At 36.8% G+C, this 20,124-nt stretch overlaps 1 protein-coding gene and 1 long non-coding RNA gene across 2 annotated transcripts; both read right to left on the reverse strand.

The window, feature by feature from the left end:
* Positions 1–2: 2 nt before the first annotated feature.
* Positions 3–13,054, reverse strand: LOC140159690 (protocadherin alpha-3-like). The gene is made up of 10 exons (XM_072183185.1): positions 13,045–13,054; positions 12,820–12,855; positions 12,380–12,523; positions 11,910–12,193; positions 10,746–10,886; positions 8,797–8,912; positions 5,728–5,828; positions 2,798–2,953; positions 841–1,029; positions 3–7 (listed from the first exon to the last, which is right to left on the reverse strand). The coding sequence occupies exons 1-10, from the start codon at positions 13,052–13,054 to the stop codon at positions 3–5; spliced, it is 1,182 nt and encodes a 393-aa protein (XP_072039286.1).
* Positions 13,055–14,571: 1,517 nt separating this feature from the next.
* LOC140158339 (uncharacterized) lies at positions 14,572–19,666 on the reverse strand. Its single transcript, XR_011859776.1, has 4 exons — positions 19,506–19,666; positions 18,406–18,501; positions 15,796–15,925; positions 14,572–14,680 (listed from the first exon to the last, which is right to left on the reverse strand). It is a non-coding gene; the product is annotated as an uncharacterized lncRNA (long non-coding RNA).
* Between the last annotated feature and the right edge of the window lie 458 nt (positions 19,667–20,124).

Raw genomic sequence — 20,124 nt, forward strand, 5'->3', positions numbered from 1 at the left:
CACTAGCCTGGAATTCAGAAAAAAACAAAGATGGGAGTCAAATAAGTACAATTAACATAACTTGTTTTGGTTAATTGGTATTTGTCCCGGTACCGACGATGAGGGTGTGTGCACTGGCTGTCGACGTCATAATTTGACTGCGGAATAGTTTTGACGGCCATTCTTTCAAATGAAAACCCACCCTACCCGCCCTTATTTCTATGTATATTACCTGTATGTTGAAGACACTGGTACCATGTAGTATTTATTACCAAGTGCACCCAAGTAGTCGTCAAATTGAGAAAACCCACCCTACCCGCCCTCGTTTTTATGTATATTACCTGTATGTTGAAGACACTGGTACCATGTAGTATTTATTACCAAGTGCACCCAAGTAGTCGTCAAATTGAGAAAACCCACCCTACCCGCCTCTTTTTTTATGTATATTACCTGTATGTTGAAGACACTGGTACCATGTAGTATTTATTACCAAGTGCACCCAAGTAGTCATCAAATTGAGAAAACCCACCCTACCCGCCCTCGTTTTTATGTATATTACCTGTATGTTGAAGACACTGGTACCATGTAGTATTTATTACCAAGTGCACCCAAGTAGTCGTCAAATTGAGAAAACCCACCCTACCCGCCCTCGTTTCCATGTATATTACCTGTATGTTGAAGACACTGGTACCATGTAGTATTTATTACCAAGTGCACCCAAGTAGTCGTCAAATTGAGAAAACCCACCCTACCCGCCCTCGTTTCCATGTATATTACCTGTATGTTGAAGACACTGGTACCATGTAGTATTTATTACCAAGTGCACCCAAGTAGTCATCAAATTGAGAAAACCCACCCTACCCGCCCTCGTTTCCATGTATATTACCTGTATGTTGAAGACACTGGTACCATACTGGGCATCGTCAGCTATTCCTATGTAGTATTTATTTCCAAGTGCACCCAAGTAGTCATCAAATTGAAACTCTGGTACCTCATCATTCACATCACCTACTACAACCTCAAGTATAGCTTGGTTTGATTGGATGGCTACTGCTCAAAAAAGAAAACAAAAGAGAAAGTAAGTTTTTCATAGATATTCTGCACAAAATAATTTGCTAAACTGTTTGCAATGCATAGATATTTGTCAACACAGGAGCACACCACATTGAACATTTAAATATGTATCTGTGTGCCTACATAATAAAAGTATTAAATGCTGTGGAGCAACTTTTAGATGGCGTTTGATCGCAACCCTAAGCCATAATTACTTAATCCTCACTCTAACCATTATCCAACTGTAATTCTTATCTCATGAGATGGTAGAACTTCAGATATTCGCCCTTTGCATAGATCCGCCATCTTGCTACCAAAAGGAGGTTCTCCTTGCAAACGCAAAAAGTGCATTTTTGTTTCTCACGCTTTTCTAGCAACGCTAGAAAAGGCTTTTGCAAAGTGTAGGCTTACATGGCATTTAAAACACACATTTGACAGGCGTACATAAGTGACACATACTTTGCGGGGAGAACCTTAATTTTGAGATGACCGTGCAATCGGCGAATTATGATTTCTGACACTAGTGTTAATTTAAATGTGTGCACCAGCGAATTAAACCAAAATCATTCAAATGTGACTGATTTCAATTGAGGTAACTGGTATTTGATTTAACATTCTATTACTTCCCTGTCCATTATTAACAATTTTATTACTCTTACGACCCATTATTCAAAATACTGTCATGTGAGAACCCATTATTCTGCAATGGGTCAAGCGCCGTAATTCATTCTACGCACAGCATTACGCTTGGTTACACATGCAATATTTCCGCAATACACGCTGTCACTTACGCGTACGCACTCCACCTTGAAGTAAACAACTTAAAATATTTGTGCCAAAAAATAATATTTTCTCTTTAAATTGCACTATTTTCTGGTAATAGAATAGAAATAAGGGTGCAGCATTATCCTTTACACACAAATAATGTGTCCTCGGCAGTAAAAATATTTAAATAATGGGTTCGGCTGCACCTCACCCATTATTTATGTTTTTACATTATTTGGGTGTAAAGGATAATGCATTACCCTTTATTTCTTAATTCATAACCTCATGAATATATATGATGCATGTGATCCAATCATATTTTATTATTTGTAAACATGTGACCACAAATGGAGGTCATTAACCCTAACCCAACCCTTGGTTTTTTGCTATCAGAAGGGAAAGAAGAAACAAAAAAGGAGAGCAGATGAACAAAGAAGTCACTTAATACCCCCCGAATTTTGAGCCTCAACCCCTCGCATGTCACACAGATCACCAACCTGTACCCATGGGTGTTACACTGGCCTGGCCAGTGATTCCCTGGGTATATATAACTTAGGCTGATTGCATCATGTCATCACATGGACTGGACTAATTCCAATCAGCCGTCTACACTACGCATGTACTGTGTATGCTTCGTAGTGACGACTGATTATCTTACAGCCAATATCATGACGGACTTCTGAAAACTATTCAATGCGACTTCAGTTGTGCGCCCAGAGCGCAACTGACTAGTGGCGCTCGTGATACCGCTGGCCGCTGTGACAAGATCGCGCTCTGAACTTCTAAAAACAACAAACTCGGTCAAAAGGTCAATTTGGACACAACTGCGCATGCTCTATGCCACAGGAATCCTGTTGCAAAATCCATCACTTTTTTTCCACATAGTTTTCGCAGTCGTCAATCCAGACGGTTGACGACTGAGGGCAGCAGTCTAGACTGGATGCATACGCAACGCTTTTCATAATGAGGTTCAGTCATGTTAGGGTTAATCAATGCTTACCTTCAGTGCCAGGTTCAGGTTCTCCAACAGAACATCCAAGTTTAGCACTAGAAAATGCTTGAATCATCACTGCATATCCATCTGTATCCTCACGATCAAGTGCTCTATTTGTGCAGAGTTGAGGATCATTGCCAAGACACCGCAGTCTAAAGTTACCTGTAAAGTAAGAAATTTTAAAATAAAATTACTTGAATCAAATCAAATCATCAAGCTGCAAGCAGTTAACTAGACTTCTCCATAGTCCACTTGCCCATTTATATGCATACTCTTAAAACTTAATTTGTGCACAATTGATAGATTTTCACATCTGATCTTTTTAGTCACCGTACTCCCTCTGTTTGTTTGCTTCCCAAGTGGTCTACTTACATTCGATTACGGTTTAACACGGTTGTCTATGGATGAGATTGTCGGATTTCTGGCCTACTAATATTGGCCATGATGTAAATATGCATCTTTAAATGGATCTGGCTTGTGATTGGTCGCCCAGATCTCGTTATGGTTTAAATCCTCCAGGATATGGCATTACCATTGATAACTACATTCTTAGTCAGTGGGAGTGGTCTAGTTCGTAGACACATTTCTGATTGGACAATCGCATGATTTCGGGTGCCGTCTATCAGGCGGTAGACGACCCCAACGTCATCATGCGTCTTGATAATGCGTAACACGTGTGTAGAGGTGCGCGTATGTATCGCGCTGGATGCATGAGACTAGTGCGGAATACGCGAACGCGCTTAGCAGTACTGCGCAACAGAATACATGAAGTTGTAAACAAGTTTCGTACATTTTATAAAGAGGGTCGTTTTTACGTCGGTAACTTAGTTTTTGCTTTAAAAATTGTTTACAGTTATTAAAATAATATTTAACTGACTAAGAATGAGAATAACGATAGGAATTTTATTTTGCCTATCCTCTACCTATGATAGGCGACAGGCAGGTCCAATATTTTTATCGTAGTGGATACGGCTGCGCCGCATCCACTACTCAAAATATTGGACCTGCCTGTCAAATCTATCACACGGTAGAGGATAGGCAAAATAAAATTTCTATCGTTATTCTCTAATTGTACACAACTATGTGGCACTTTGTGTACTAGGTGCGTGAGCACGTCTTGTACGTACAGGCTTTGTGAGTGCGCTTAAATTGGATTGATAAACAAGTATGATTAACAGTGTGTGTTAGGGACTAAGTCCCCGGTCAAAGTCCTGTTAAAAATGCAATGTTCATAGTCGATTTTTAACTCGGGTTTTCGCGATTATTAAACTGATAGATTCTAAAATCAGAAATGTTCAGTATTGAAGCGCCATTATAATATGTTGCATTCAATAAGCCTACGTATACTTTAATGTTACTATCACTAATATAATTATGTAGGCTTAAACCTTTTCATAACCATTTACTAGTATTTTGATGTAATAATATCAGTATAATTTCGAGTTCAACTGAATGCGTCCATAATGATTAAATAACATATTTTTATTTATCAAAAATCGAATATGGCATAGTCTAGCAGTTGACGTAATTGAAGACAACTTTATTGCTATGTCACTAGTAGCAATTGTGAAAACAATTTTTAAATTGCATGCTGGGACTGCTGGTATGAAGTAAGAATGGAAGAGGGTAGGATCTTAAAAATAGTGCTAAATGTGCACAAAGAGGGGGCACCACAATGTGTTGGGTTTACTGTGGTTCCTTCCCATTGTTTGAGGTACATAGGATATTTTGCAACAAATATGGACTACCCAGAGCAAAATGCACACATGATAAACTATTGTTCCCTTTATTACTGTTAGTATAATTAATTCTTGGACGCAGTTGTTCAGCTGCTTGCATTAAGTTGCGTCACATACATACTTCACAGAAGCTCAGACATGCTTCTTATACAACATTGTGTCATGTGGTTGGTTACAGCCATATTATAACATTTGCTGAGGAGAACGCCCCTAATTTATTCTGTTTTTTACACGATTGTAATGTACTTTAGTCAATAAAGAAACTCTGCAAATATCAAGACTTTAGGTGCTGTAGTTTTGTCAAAATCCGAGATTTTGAATAAAACGATGGAACCGGCTATTTTATTATTAAGGTGGAAATATTAGTCGAACATGTATGCACAGTACGTACACGACGTGCGGGATACATATACACACACACCCCGAGGGTCGTACCGTATTACAACTGCGGGAGTAACATGCATGGGTGCTAGTAGTAAATTCCAATTTTCTATGCTTTACCTCACTTGTTCGGCTCAAAATGAAAAGGGGACATATCTGACAGTAAAAGCTAACATTTTATGGAAAATAAATACTAATCTATTTTTACAGAAATGTTATAATATGGCTTTAATTACACAGATTAGTCATGTGTGTATAACTGCCTCATACACTTGCAGAATGTACAGGTTGCATTCTAATGCACATATTCTGTCTGAGAAATATTCATACAACTTAAAAGTTTAGATGTAGCTTTTAAGTTTGTTTGTACAGTGCCTTGATCTCTTTGGATAAGGTGCTTCAAAAATGCTGTCCAATAATAATAATACAGTCAGTACGATTTGAATACCGTATTTCGTCGAATAAACGCCCCCGGGGGCGTTACATTTTCCCAAGGGGGGGCGTTTATTAGAGGTCATTTTTAGCATGAAAATTCACGTTAAAATCATTAGGTAAGCTTAAAAGTCACGCTAAAATGACGAACTATGACCTTTTGACACTGACTTTTGGTTCACTTCCGGGTTCGGATGCAGATTTTCGCCATTTATTGCTGCTACTCGCGACCATGTGAGCAACTTGGTAAGCTTACTACACAAGATAGCATGGAAATATCGGAATTTTTGAAACATCTTGGTTGAAAAAAAAGTGGTGGGGGGCGTTTATTTGAGGGGGGTGACTATTTGACGAAATACGGTATGTTTGAACTATTTCATGTACCTGTGCTACTGACGATCTCATATAACACCCCAAGAGTGGTATTGAACAGAGGAAGCTTAATGTAAGCACAGGCTTCAGGGTCACCTTCAATAAGCTCTAACCTGTAGTAATCAGAAAGAAACCAAATTGAAAAGTTAATAATAGATGTACAACAATAAAATTGGCCGGATTCGAACCAGCGACCTTCGTAATACTAGCACAATGCTCCAACCAACTGAGCCACAGAGGCACTCTGAAGAAGAATGGAAGATATAAATCTATAGGTATTAGGTTCAAATGTGGCTCAGTTGGTTAGAGCGTCATGCTAGTATTACAGTCTTACATACCGTACCAGATGCACCGGTTTTTTTAACGTTTATGTGCGCTGGCTGCTCTAGGGAAAAATTAAAATTTGTTCATCCTTTCAACCCAGAGAACTAAGTATAATAACTTTCAACAACAATAAAAAATTAATAAAGTGCCAATATACGAAAAGTTAATGTTCAAAGGTACATAAGAAATTAAATTGATAGGCTTGTTGAAACAGTTGGCATTTTAGCAGCTTCCTGAAAATACCAACAGTCTGAGCATTTCTAATATGGACGGGAAGTTTGTTCCATTCTTATGGTCCAAAGCATGAGAAAGATCTGGCTGTGAATGACACACTATGGGTTCTGAGTTTAAGAAACTGAGGAGATGATAAGCATATCAATGACTGTGTGTCCACTTGTGCTGCCACATGAATGATTATATCTAGAGAGCTCTGGCTCAACGGCACAAAGACGTAAGTGCATCAGCCACCACAGTGCATTCCTATAATAGAGCTGCTTCAGGGTTTGACAGTTCCCAGCAATTACATTTCATGATCTGAGCTTTAGAAGTGGTAGAAATAGGATTCTAACAAAATGTCCAGCGTTATTCTGTTATAGTTTATATGACATCATAAATTGCAATTGTTTATGAATTCATACACTCCTATATCAAAGCAGCCAATCAGAAAAGTGGTTAGAAAAATACTGAAACATGCATTGATTGTGATATTGTGCACTCCAGCGTATTTTACGTTGCAGTGTTTCACAGCGTGTTCGCGTTGGATTGATTCATTTTTCGGGCGGGTTGATACATTTATATTTGTTACTATTTTCTAACATTTTGAGTGATACGTTTTAAAAACAGAAAAATAACATGTTTTTTCTGCTTCTTGTGTATGAAATAGGTTAATGAACTTGTATTACTTGTTGCTCGAGAAATTGGACAAAATAATGCACTTGCGCTGATGTGTCTAATGCACTCTCCCCTTCAGGGCTATTACTCCTACTATTATTCCTAATAGTTATTTGGGTATTTTTAAAAATTCAACATTTTGAGTTCCTGGTGGTGCCATGCCACTCCCTGTATTTGAGTATTGTTCAGAAGTACCACATAAGCAGGTGGTCACAAAGGCAGGCGAGACTTGTGGTTCAAGAATGGCCTTTTTCCTGTCACAAATAGTGAACCATTTTGACAATTTCACATTGTGTGTTTATCGTAACATAGTGGTAACTACCCCCTCTATTGATTGAAAGGCCGGCAATACTTCAGATTAAGTCAATGGTCTATGGATTGTGCAGGGAAAAAAGTTCATTTTGCCATTTGCGAGGGCAGCCAAGCAATTCTGCTATGACCTGCTAGGGCACCAAGGCTAAATACATCTAAAGTTACACATTTTGAGGGGCACCAAAGCAAAGGCTTGGGCACCCAAGGCAATTGCCTTTGGCACCTGGTTATTTTTTCCTGATTGTGTGCAGCCCTAGGTACAATATGTGACCATCCCGCACAACTGAGCCCTGAAGTCGCCGCTCATCATTTTTGAGATATTCAACCAAAATATTCTGTTTGAAATTAGCTTTAAAATGATGTATATCATGTCTATAGTACTTGACATTTAAGTAGTGAAAAATCAACAAAACAGTCCATAAATCCTTTTTTTCCTATTGTTTATTGTTAAGTTCATGGAGCATATCTCAATAGTGGCACTGGAGACATCAGGGCTCAGTTGTGGTGGATGGTCACATATTAACAATTGCAAAAACTAACATTCAATCTTTTATCAGGAAGACAAGGACATCCAGTTTAATAAAAATGGTTCATCAATAATTTCAACAAAACTTAGTCTCAGCAAGCACAAAGATATTTTAAACATTATAAACATGTTATAAACATATTTTAGTTTGGTCAAAACATTTTAATAACATTTTAATGTTGGGCTAATGAAGGCCGTGAAATTTTTTATATGTAAAAAAACTATTTCAATAGCATTATGTGTTTGCTGGGGTTTCATTACCAAAGTTTTTTTTCAATATCTTTATGTCAATTTGTATTTAGTTATATGAAATATGCATATGGTCACAAAAGCTGTGTAGACTTAGCTAACATACCTCATGTCAAAAAATGATATATCCACAGCTCATGATGATGTCCAAATAAGTACAACAAAATGGCAGGAATGGTGGTAATGATGAAGATGATACTGAATGATGATATGTAAAACAAAAGTATGAAAGTTGTAGCTGATATTAAACAAATATTCAAAGAGGTGCATAACATGATTATATTCAAGAACAATGGTATTGGGCAAAAACAGATAAGGTGCATAATATTATATTTATAATATAGTCTGACTAATGTAACAATGCTGCATTTTTACTCAAAATTAATAATTGCATAAAGATTCTTGATTGTCTCACAAAGTGGCCTCTCAAGTTAAAATGCAGTATTCATATTCCTTTTTACAGATTTTGTTGATTTTTAATGTCATTTGCAAATTTTGCGATTTATGCATGATTATGTATATGACATTACTCCTACTGTGCTGTAATTTTGTTCTGTCAACAGAACATAACTTGAAGTTTGAAACTCACCCTCCCTCTGTGTAAGATTCAGGTTGAATTTTGCTCCGGGGGGGGGGGGGGTATGAAATTCAAATGGAGCTGCCTAATGTGCTAATTCAATTTAAAATTCATACTCACTCTGTGGAAGATATTTCCCAAATTTTCCACAGGGGTAGTGTGGATTTCAAATGGAATAGCCCATTATATACTTATGTCTCACCTTTGGCTTCTATCCTCTGGTTTGAAGTAGGGATCTTTCAGGTTGCCTACAATAACTTGAACAAGTGCATCATCCTCATTACTAGGTGAACCTTTATCAAAGGCTTGTACATTGATCTGCCAATATAAAGATATAGTAAAGCCATCTTAATTAAATCCTGAGTATCAAAGCTGCCAGGTGCGTTATTAAAATTGTGCGTGTAGTCCTCTTTGAAAATAAGAAATTCAGGTGTTTTTTTTTGTCTTTTTTTAAACAAAGAGGCGAAATTTAAACTCAAAATTTCTATTTGATTTCAAGTTTTCAACAAGTTTTTAAATTTTCAATACAAAGAAGAATTATTTTATAGCAGTGACTTTATTTGTCTACTATTTTAACAACAGACATTGCATACTTTCTGCACAAAATGCTTATCCCAAAGCCTGTACTGACACATTAAAAAAATAAATAAATAAATAAGTTAAAAAAATGCATTCCGCATTAGGTTTTCAATTTCTCACAAGCTTTGAGACTCAGGATTTAATTAAGGTGGCCTAAATAATTATAAAGATATAGTATTACCATTAGGTCAACTAGAAAAAATGTATTGTCTCAGGATATTGCATGCTTATCAGAACTCAAATTTGCTTGGCAGTGCTTCAAATCAATGCCCATAAGCATTAATTTTGTCACTGAAGTCAGAAAGAGAGATTCAGTCCTGACTTCAACATCAACCCTTCCAGTTATCTGTAGTTGATGTGCAAGTCTGAATTCTTATAAAGAGTCACAAAATGTGGATCAGTGTAACATTCAAATCTAAAAAGTGAAAATTGATGAGGGCCTGTACATTTCAAACCCAAAACCCATGTGGCCCTTGAAGATTTTGACTTATTTCAAGCACTGATTATATAACAACTTTTTCAACAGTGGCATAGATTTCTTTTTGACATTTGGGGGGATGGGGTTGGAAAACAATTCTTGAAGTATAGTAAATCCAGCACCTTTTGGCGACCAAATAAGTATATCGTATATACCATATTGAAGCTAAAATGATCAAATATGGTGCAAAAGTGGAATATATTCGCGCAAAGTGCGAAAAAATTGGCACTTTTGGGGCTAAAATGGCCAAATATGAGGTAAATTTGGTCAGAAACCCACATACAGGCGTCAACATTGGGGGAATGATTGTATGGACCATCCCCCTGGCAAAATATTGGGGGGGGGGATTTATCCCCTCATCCCCCGGGATCTACGCCTATGATTTTCAATCATATTAAAATACCCCCATAGAAACCCTTTAAACAACCAAGTTTTCCCATCTCATTTTAGGGTCCCGGTCAAGTTAGCTCAATTGGTATAGTACTAGATTCCAGTACAACAATAAAAATTTGAGTCTCCTACAGTGTCATCATAAAACCAATCTCCTGGGGAAAATGAGGTAGCCATGAAATTATTCTTGACAAAAAAAAAAAAAGCCAAATTGTCCTGGTTTACCCATATACCGTAAAACCTCGTCTACAAGCATATATAGTGTTTTTGATGAAAACTAAATTAATACGATACATGCGTAAATTTGCCAATACAATAGATTGGTCTTACAATAATACTTGCTTGTATATGCTTGGATCTTTAATTTATTTGCTCAAACTCCATAATGGTGCCTGGATTAATTTAGCTTTCATCAGAAACACTCTATATGCTTGTAGACGAGGTTTTACGGTAAAACTCTGGAAGGTGATTCTGGCTGTGATGGTTAATGTAGATGTAGGCTAATTAGGATACTGCACCATAGAGATGTGTTCCTGACTGATGCTAAAGACTATATGGTGTGTTTTGGGTCAATGTGGTCAGCAACTTTCTATAAGTTCTTTGACTAGGCATGTCTTAGAGAATTGCAAGCTACATTGCCAATGTGGTCAGTCGTACGTAATTGCCTCATATATATCTGTGTTTTTTTCTGTGTCAATACATACCAAATATTCACTTGGTTCTTCTGGGAACTCCACCTTTCTTGTGTGTATATCTCCTGTGTTTTTATCAATTCTGAAGTATTCAAAGATGATTTCATTTTCCTGGTTATCATCAAACAGGTAGAATACATCTCCATTCATATCCTGAATAAGACAAAATTAATATACAATTTGTTACAAAATAATCAAATTCTTTTAATTTGTTAATGTTTAAATCAAAATATTGTGTTTCGGGGTAAGTTTAGGTTAGGATTATTAATGTTAGCATTTGACTTCCAGTTCTTCAAAACCTCCATTTCCACAAATTCCTGATAAATCCATAACATATTTTGCTCCAAAGCAAGTCGCACTACTCTATAAGAGCATTGAGAATATTGTTTCAGATCCAATTATTTTTGGAATGGATTTCTGGCTGCACAATAAGCAACTTAATTCCTGATTTTTAGTTTTATTGTTTTGTTTAAAATCAGACCCTCTGTTTATTCCAAACTAATTCCTTAAGTTCACTACAACAAATCAGATCCTTCAGAACATATGTTATAAAACTTTTGCACCACACATCCCTCATTCCCCCAGGCATTATGTCATGTTGAGTGCACACATAGTGTAACTTCAAATAAAGCAATCCTGAAACTATTTTGTTCAATTTACGATTCTCAACATACTCAAAGTTCAACAACTCTTCCTATACCTTTGTACAGGAGCCAAACATTAATCTGTGATGAATTCTCACTCTTCCAGTCACGCGTGACGCAAACGCAAGTTAACGGAAGCGTGCATATGCGTTACGTGTGAGCGAATAAAATTTGTCATGCCTGGAACTTGGTTTACATGTTGGAGAGATAGCGGCTAAACATTGCCGTTTTATTTTGTAGTTTCATTGCTCAGTGATATCAACAGAGAAATCACCAATCTTCTTGTAGGCTTAAGGTTGAATGACTATCTGACATTCCTCATGAAATAATCATGTGAATTAGACGCCCTTTAACTTGTTTTCATTGTTGAAAGGGATTCAATCATGTTTCACCATTGTTCATCACTGTTTAACAAAGCTGCCCTCGCGAAGTAAACCATGCAGATGGTGCAGACGCATCATTGTTAAATGGTGATGAACAACAGTGAAACATGATTGAATCCCGAAATATTGACCTAAACAGAAGCACTAACCTTGTCGGCATCTGTTGCTGTCACTGTAGTAATGTACTGATCAGCCTCAAGGAATTCAATAGACTCAACATATTTATCTGGGTCAAACACAGGGCTATTATCATTCAAATCCTCTATCTGTACCGTAACCTGCACAATGTCAGTTTGATCAGGATTTCTATCTGCATTCTCAGCAATGACATTAAATACGGCAGGCCCATCCTTGTATTCGGTGTCGCGATCAATACAGCTTATTGCCCTTATCTCACCTGTATCTGCATCAATCTGAAAATTCTGGACTTTACCTGAGTAGACAATGAACAATACAATTTATTATTATATTTCTATCTGTATTCTCAGCAATAACATTAAATCGGCAGGCCCATCCTTGTATTCGTGTCGCGATCAATACAGCTTATTGCTCTTATGTCACCTGTATCTGCATCAATCTGAAAATTCTGGACTTTACCTGAGTAGACAATGAACAATACATTTTATCATTATATTTCTATCTGCATTCTCAGCAATAACATTGAATACGGCAGGTCCATCCTTGTATTCGGTGTCGCGATCAATGCAGCTTATTGCTCTTATGTCACCTGTATCTGCATCAATCTGAAAATTCTGGACTTTACCTGAGTAGACAATGAACAATACATTTTATCATTATATTTCTATCTGCATTCTCAGCAATAACATTAAATACGGCAGGCCCATCCTTGTATTCGGTGTCGCGATCAATACAGCTTATTGCTCTTATGTCACCTGTATCTGCATCAATCTGAAAATTCTGGACTTTACCTGAGTAGACAATGAACAATACATTTTATCATTATATTTCTATCTGCATTCTCAGCAATGACATTAAATACGGCAGGTCCATCCTTGTATTCGGTGTCGCGATCAATGCAGCTTATTGCTCTTATCTCACCTGTATCTGCATCAATCTGAAAATTCTGGACTTTACCTGAGTAGACAATGAACAATACAATTTATCATTATATTTCTATCTGCATTCTCAGCAATGACATTAAATACGGCAGGTCCATCCTTGTATTCGATTGTCGCGATCAATGCAGCTTATTGCTCTTATCTCACCTGTATCTGCATCAATCTGAAAATTCTGGACTTTACCTGAGTAGACAATGAACAATACAATTTATCATTATATTTCTATCTGCATTCTCAGCAATGACATTAAATACGGCAGGTCCATCCTTGTATTCGTGTCGCGATCAATGCAGCTTATTGCTCTTATCTCACCTGTATCTGCATCAATCTGAAAATTCTGGACTTTACCTGAGTAGACAATGAACAATACAATTTATTATTATATTTCTATCTGCATTCTCAGCAATAACATTGAATACGGCAGGTCCATCCTTGTATTCGGTGTCGCGATCAATGCAGCTTATTGCTCTTATCTCACCTGTATCTGCATCAATCTGAAAATTCTGGACTTTACCTGAGTAGACAATGAACAATACAATTTATCATTATATTTCTATCTGCATTCTCAGCAATGACATTAAATACGGCAGGTCCATCCTTGTATTCGGTGTCGCGATCAATGCAGCTTATTGCTCTTATCTCACCTGTATCTGCATCAATCTGAAAATTCTGGACTTTACCTGAGTAGACAATGAACAATACAATTTATCATTATATTTCTATCTGCATTCTCAGCAATGACATTAAATACGGCAGGTCCATCCTTGTATTCGTGTCGCGATCAATGCAGCTTATTGCTCTTATCTCACCTGTATCTGCATCAATCTGAAAATTCTGGACTTTACCTGAGTAGACAATGAACAATACATTTTATCATTATATTTCTATCTGCATTCTCAGCAATGACATTAAATACGGCAGGTCCATCCTTGTATTCGGTGTCGCGATCAATGCAGCTTATTGCTCTTATCTCACCTGTATCTGCATCAATCTGAAAATTCTGGACTTTACCTGAGTAGACAATGAACAATACATTTTATCATTATATTTCTATCTGCATTCTCAGCAATGACATTAAATACGGCAGGTCCATCCTTGTATTCGGTGTCGCGATCAATGCAGCTTATTGCTCTTATCTCACCTGTATCTGCATCAATCTGAAAATTCTGGACTTTACCTGAGTAGACAATGAACAATACAATTTATCATTATATTTCTATCTGCATTCTCAGCAATGACATTAAATACGGCAGGTCCATCCTTGTATTCGGTGTCGCGATCAATGCAGCTTATTGCTCTTATCTCACCTGTATCTGCATCAATCTGGAAATTCTGGACTTTACCTGAGTAGACAATGAACAATACATTTTATCATTATATTTCTATCTGCATTCTCAGCAATGACATTAAATACGGCAGGTCCATCCTTGTATTCGGTGTCGCGATCAATGCAGCTTATTGCTCTTATCTCACCTGTATCTGCATCAATCTGAAAATTCTGGACTTTACCTGAGTAGACAATGAACAATACATTTTATCATTATATTTCTATCTGCATTCTCAGCAATGACATTAAATACGGCAGGTCCATCCTTGTATTCGGTGTCGCGATCAATACAGCTTATTGCTCGTATGTCGCCTGTATCTGCATCAATCTGAAAATTCTGCACTTTACCTGAGTAGACAATGAACAATACAATTTATCATTATATTTCTATCTGTATTCTCAGCAATAACATTAAATACGGCAGGTCCATCCTTGTATTCGGTGTCGCGATCAATACAGCTTATTGCTCGTATGTCACCTGTATCTGCATCAATCTGAAAATTCTGGACTTTACCTGAGTAGACAATGAACAATACATTTTATCATTTTCAGTGTCTTACATTTGACTTCATTTTGTAGAGTATTAACTCTCCACGCGGGTGTCGACTGCAGATGGCAAGTTTCAAATTTGGTTTTAAGAATTCAAATATTTCATAAATATAAATTTTCATGACCATATTTTGAAACAGCATAAAAAATGCATTAAAATGAGTACAAACAAGTCGTCTTAGAATTGACTTCATTTTGTAGAGTATTAACTCTCCACGCAGGTGTCGTATGCAGATGGCAAGTTTCAAATTTGGTTTTAAGAATTCAAATATTACATAAATATAAATTTTCATTACCATATTTTGAACCAGCATAAAAATGCATTAAAATGAGTACAAACAAGTCTAGTTCTTAAGTGTTTTTAGCTTTTTAGTGGTTCCTAAGTCTTTTTAGCACACTTTACTTGTTTTCTGCCTGCATGTGGCCACTTTTTTTAATAACTAAAAAAAGGCCTGTAAAAAAGGCCTGGCACGTACGGCTATGCGCTAAGATGGCTTTCGCATACTTATGCGAGTGGATTCAGATGTAAACCTTAGGAATCTACCAAATGAATCATGAAATCAAAAAAATATGTTTCATCTTTCATTAAAACATATTATGCTTCACCCTAGCATTAATCATGGAACAATTTATTCAATGTTTAATATGTTCAAGTACATGATGCATGTTTCTTCCTCCACTTATCTTAACTCTCTCCACGCGGGTGTCGAATGCAGACGACAAGTTAAACAAAAATTCAAATTCAAAAATTTCAGAATTGTAAATTTTCATGACCATATTTGGAACATGGAAAATGCACTAAAATGAGTACAAACAAGCCTAGTATTGGTTCAGTGGTTCTTAAGATAGCTCTTGTTATTTTCAGAAAATATTTCAAATCTTGGATTTTTTATGTTGAAGCGCATGGCTAGCACGCAGAGCATTAATTTACAAATGAGCAAAAGTATTAAAGCATGAGAATCTGTTTGTCAGTTCATATTCTACTTGCCAAAAACAATTCAAGTAAGTTTAAGCTAAGTATTAGATTTAAATCTAAAATGCCTAGATTAAGATTAAGTTATCAGAAAATCCTAGACATACCATCTAGTTCGTATCTAACATCAGCATAATCTGGTTCAGTGTCCACGTCTGTTGCATGCACACGACCAACAAACTGTGGTGGGCATGGCGAATTGGCTGCATTTTCCTCAATTGTAAAGGTATAGGAATCCTGTCACATAAAGCAAGATATTACAAGATAAAAATTATGAAATAATTCCAACAACTACATATACATATTATTATTTCTGTATTTATAGTCTGATTTCTGTATCTGAAAAGTAACCACTAATTCCCCAATTATTGATATTATTAACCCCTAATACTAGGCTTGTTCAGATGGACTTAGAGTTAAGTTTGTGTTCGGCTAACACAAGGCTACCTCTGAGGTAGCTTAGAGGTAGTGCCAGTCTGAACAAGTATTGTGTTAACAAACAGGAAGCTTATCACAAAGAATTTACCACAGAGAAATCTCTGTGATTGTGAGCTAACACTAAGCGACCAGTCAGTGTTACCTCTAGCAATGCTATTTTAACATGGTATACTTGGTGTTAAGCTCAGTGGGAAGGGAAAAATCGGTCATTTTGCCAAAAGGTGGGGTGGTCACACGTTCCCCCCTTTTGCTTTGTTTTTTGAGCGCTTCATTCTAAATGTAGCAGTACTATATAAATATTTAAAATGTATGTACTGTGTGAACAAGTATCTGTGTTAAAGGATGACCTTGCACTACTTCCATATTACACTAACACAGAGGTAGACACCAGTGTGATCATGGCTTTAGTCAGTTTCCCTGCAGGGTAGACCATAATCAAATAACAGTGCTTTAAATGACAGCAGGAATGTGTTAATGCTATGGGGTATAGAGTTGGGCGACTAAGTCGCCAATAGTCGTTAGTCGCGACTATTACTGATAGTCGCGACTACGACTATTGAAACCAAAAGTCGACTAATGCAAGCATATTTTTGTGTTAAAAAATTACTTTAAAAGTGCCAGTTATTCGCACCAAAACCAACCAAATACTAACAAACTGCGAAAAATGTGAAAAATGTTAGTCATTGTCTTACCAATAGTAACACTAACCAACAAGTAATCATAAAGTCCATAAATCATCATTAAATTGGTGTTATTGACTTGTTGTCGAACTACTTTCCCACAAGATAAAAGCCGTCAAAAAACTCAAATTACTTAGAACTGTCGAACATCTCATTATGATTATAATTTATGCAGCGATAACAGGTGTAGCAGTATCATAGCGTGCATGTACAGACCCAGGTTGGGTGTTTGTACCAACTACTGAAGGTATGAGATTATTTTAACTTTGGAAAGAAACAGCGAGAACTTCCGAGAAGTGTTTTCCAAAAGGAAAATTTAGGAAAATATTATTAGATTAGAAGTACTTTTCACGTAATTTCAAAAAGCTATGCTTATTGTGGTAACAGAATATTTAGAAAGCAACAGGAAAATAAACAAATTAGCTGACAAACAGTCGTAATGTTGCAATGCCACCCCTGTAGCGACAAATGCAGTAGTCTAGATGAGGTCAGGTGACGTAGGTCGGAGGTGAAAGTTAATCGTACATGCACGATGCAACACCTTCATGAGCATACCATGGAAAATATGCACTGCCGTACCGGCATGTTTACATATTTTCATGCACAGCAAAACATGGAAACGAACGAAGATCGCTATTGGAATATTGAAGGTTTGAGAAATTATATGAAGTTTCTTGTGCTGTTGCTGGAAAGTGGCAAGTGAATTTAATTGAACAGAAAAGTTAGGCCTATATTACAGCATTTTACAGTCAAATATTTGCATCGCAAGCGTGCGATACAGTGTAGCAATTTGTATCGCAACAGTGCTGGTTTGTGTAGCAAACTGTGATGCGATGCCGGCAATCACGGGTCCTGTAATCATGCATTATAAATACTAAATTGCCACCAATCTTTCACCCGATTTTTCAGTCCAATTTTAACCACAGATAGTCACGACTATAGTCGTAGTCGCGACTATTTGCTGCCGACTAGTCGACTAGGAAAAAAGTGATAGTCGCCCAACTCTAATGGGGTACATTAAAAGACATGGGGTGCAGCCAAAGTGTGACAAGGGGAAAGGGGAAGGGTACCACTGGGGAAATATTTTTATGCCAAAGTAAAATTTAAAAACTGAAAATTGGTTGCCCCCTTGAATCAACACATCTAAGTGGTCAACACACCTAGAAAAGATACCAACAATTAAATTATACTTCCAAACTAGAGTAGGGTTTATGATATTCATGCATGAGAGTTTCAAGAAGGTTATACATGTGTTCATTTTTGAATCAGCTGAAAATGGGTTGTGATTCTCATATTTAAAATATTAAATTTAATTCAATGCGTTCCTACTAACACAAACGTTAATGTATTTAACCATGATAATTATTTAGCTAAATTATGTGACTATAGTATTTTTCACCCCAATGTGGCAGTGATGTCAACATGTTGAGGTATCTGTTTCACACATGTTTCTAAAGTAGTGTCTTTAAGTGTGTGTGTGTTTGTACGCTAGCCCTTTTAGTGAACACTGGAAATTTGAAGCTGCGTCCAAATGAAATGTGCAGTGACATCACTGCCACATCAGGGTAACAAATGTTATAATAATAAATCAGTAATTACCAAGTCAAATTGTGGTGGGTTATCATTGATGTCATTCACATTGACTGTCACATATTTGTAAGTGATCCCACCTACATTGCTTGCAGCAACTAAAAGCTGTGTGAAGAAAACAAGAAAAATAAATCAAACAAGATGTTAGAAACACTGCATTGGTTTTGAAAGGGGTGTGCCGCTGAGAATTTGAAAGTGGACCCATCAATATACCAATATATTAAGAAATTTGATCCCATCGATATACCAAAACCAAAAATTGTCAGCCGAAATTTTTTTTAAAGGACCTATCCATATGCCAAAATTGGCTTGGAAAAAGGGGTCATTGATATTCCAAAAGGCCGAAAATGCTACCCATGTTTGTGGCACGTCCCCATATGGTTATTTGTACTGAGCCACACCAAGATATTAAAGTTAGGAGTAAGGTTGGGGTTAGAGTTAGGATTAAGAGATTGGGGTTGAGCTACCAAACTTCAAGAACACTTTTCAATCTATTGGCACCTTTAAGCTTAACACTGCAAAAAGAACACTCTTGGACTGTACTCTTCAGGAAGAAGAAGAAGAATCCCCTTCAGACCTACTGGGCAATCTAATACCGTTGGCAGAGTGCTACACTATCGTAAGTGCAGAAGAATATAATAGCTGCCATTTGCAACATTTCAATAAATGTACTTACTTTTAACCAATAAACACTAGAAAAACACCCACCTACATGTAAAGGTGATATCTTGGGTTAGCTTAGTGGCCATCAGGCAAGTAATACAGAACGTCAACACTTTACAATGAGGGGATGTGCTGCAAATAATATGTGTTTTACAAAAGGCCGCTATTACATTCTACTGCATTTACGATAGTGTAGCACTCTGCCGATGATACCACATCTCTGATTGGCTCAATATATGATATAGGCCTCTTTGTGACCAATCAAAATAGTTCTTAGAGGACAATAGTATGACAGGTGGTAGTACCCATGAGGTTAAGAGTGTTCCTGCTGTGGATGGGGAACACAGATTCTGAGATTTGTTAAGTGCCTGGATCTAATAATAACACACATATTTATGAGGTATAAACAAATTATTGCTAGGCCAGATAAAGGTATGAATACATACCACATATTGCTGCTGTTCTTCATAGTCCAATGCAGCAGTTGTTGTAATCTCTCCAGTTGTAGTATCAATGGTGAAAAATACTGCATCAATCAACTCATAGGTTATCTCAATTCCCAACTCCGATGTAGCCTGGACCTGGCAGATGTATTCCGAGACTGGTGATCCCTATAAAATTAATGTGAAAAACAGGTTACCCTTGTTGATTTGAGGCGGGGGTAGTATGTGAATAATCTGTTAATAGGGTGTGCTGCCCAAGCTTCAATACCCTACCACATTTCTAAGGGTAATATATCTATACTTAAAATTTTGCTCTTTTATTAGAAATATTTTTGGAAAATCTACCACATTTTGGCTGTTTTTTAAAACATGGACCCATGTCTAAGGATTATCTGTGAAAAACCAACCCCCATGGCTATAGATTTGCTATAAAAATATACCCACTTGGGCAACATACAACATTGGGAAGTATGTCGCCGGGATACTGAAAATCACAATGTGTGTGGGTGAATGAATATGGAATGGTTTTGATTGGATAATTAAACCAGATAAGTAATATTAGCACCTTATAAGTATTTTAATATCATTGCAACATTCAGGTTAGAAAGAAAGTCATTTTCAA

Source organism: Amphiura filiformis, chromosome 8 (assembly GCF_039555335.1).
Source record: "Amphiura filiformis chromosome 8, Afil_fr2py, whole genome shotgun sequence".
Classification (NCBI taxonomy): Eukaryota; Metazoa; Echinodermata; class Ophiuroidea; order Amphilepidida; family Amphiuridae; genus Amphiura; species Amphiura filiformis.

Bases quoted from the DNA above. Each gene is read 5' to 3' on its own strand.
- LOC140159690 (XM_072183185.1), bottom strand. The intron at 12,524-12,819 runs GTGAGATAAGAG...TTGTCTACTCAG, and splicing joins TCAGATTGATGCAGATACAG to GTAAAGTCCAGAATTTTCAG. The intron at 1,030-2,797 runs GTAAGCATTGAT...TTTTTTGAGCAG, and splicing joins ACCTGAACCTGGCACTGAAG to TAGCCATCCAATCAAACCAA.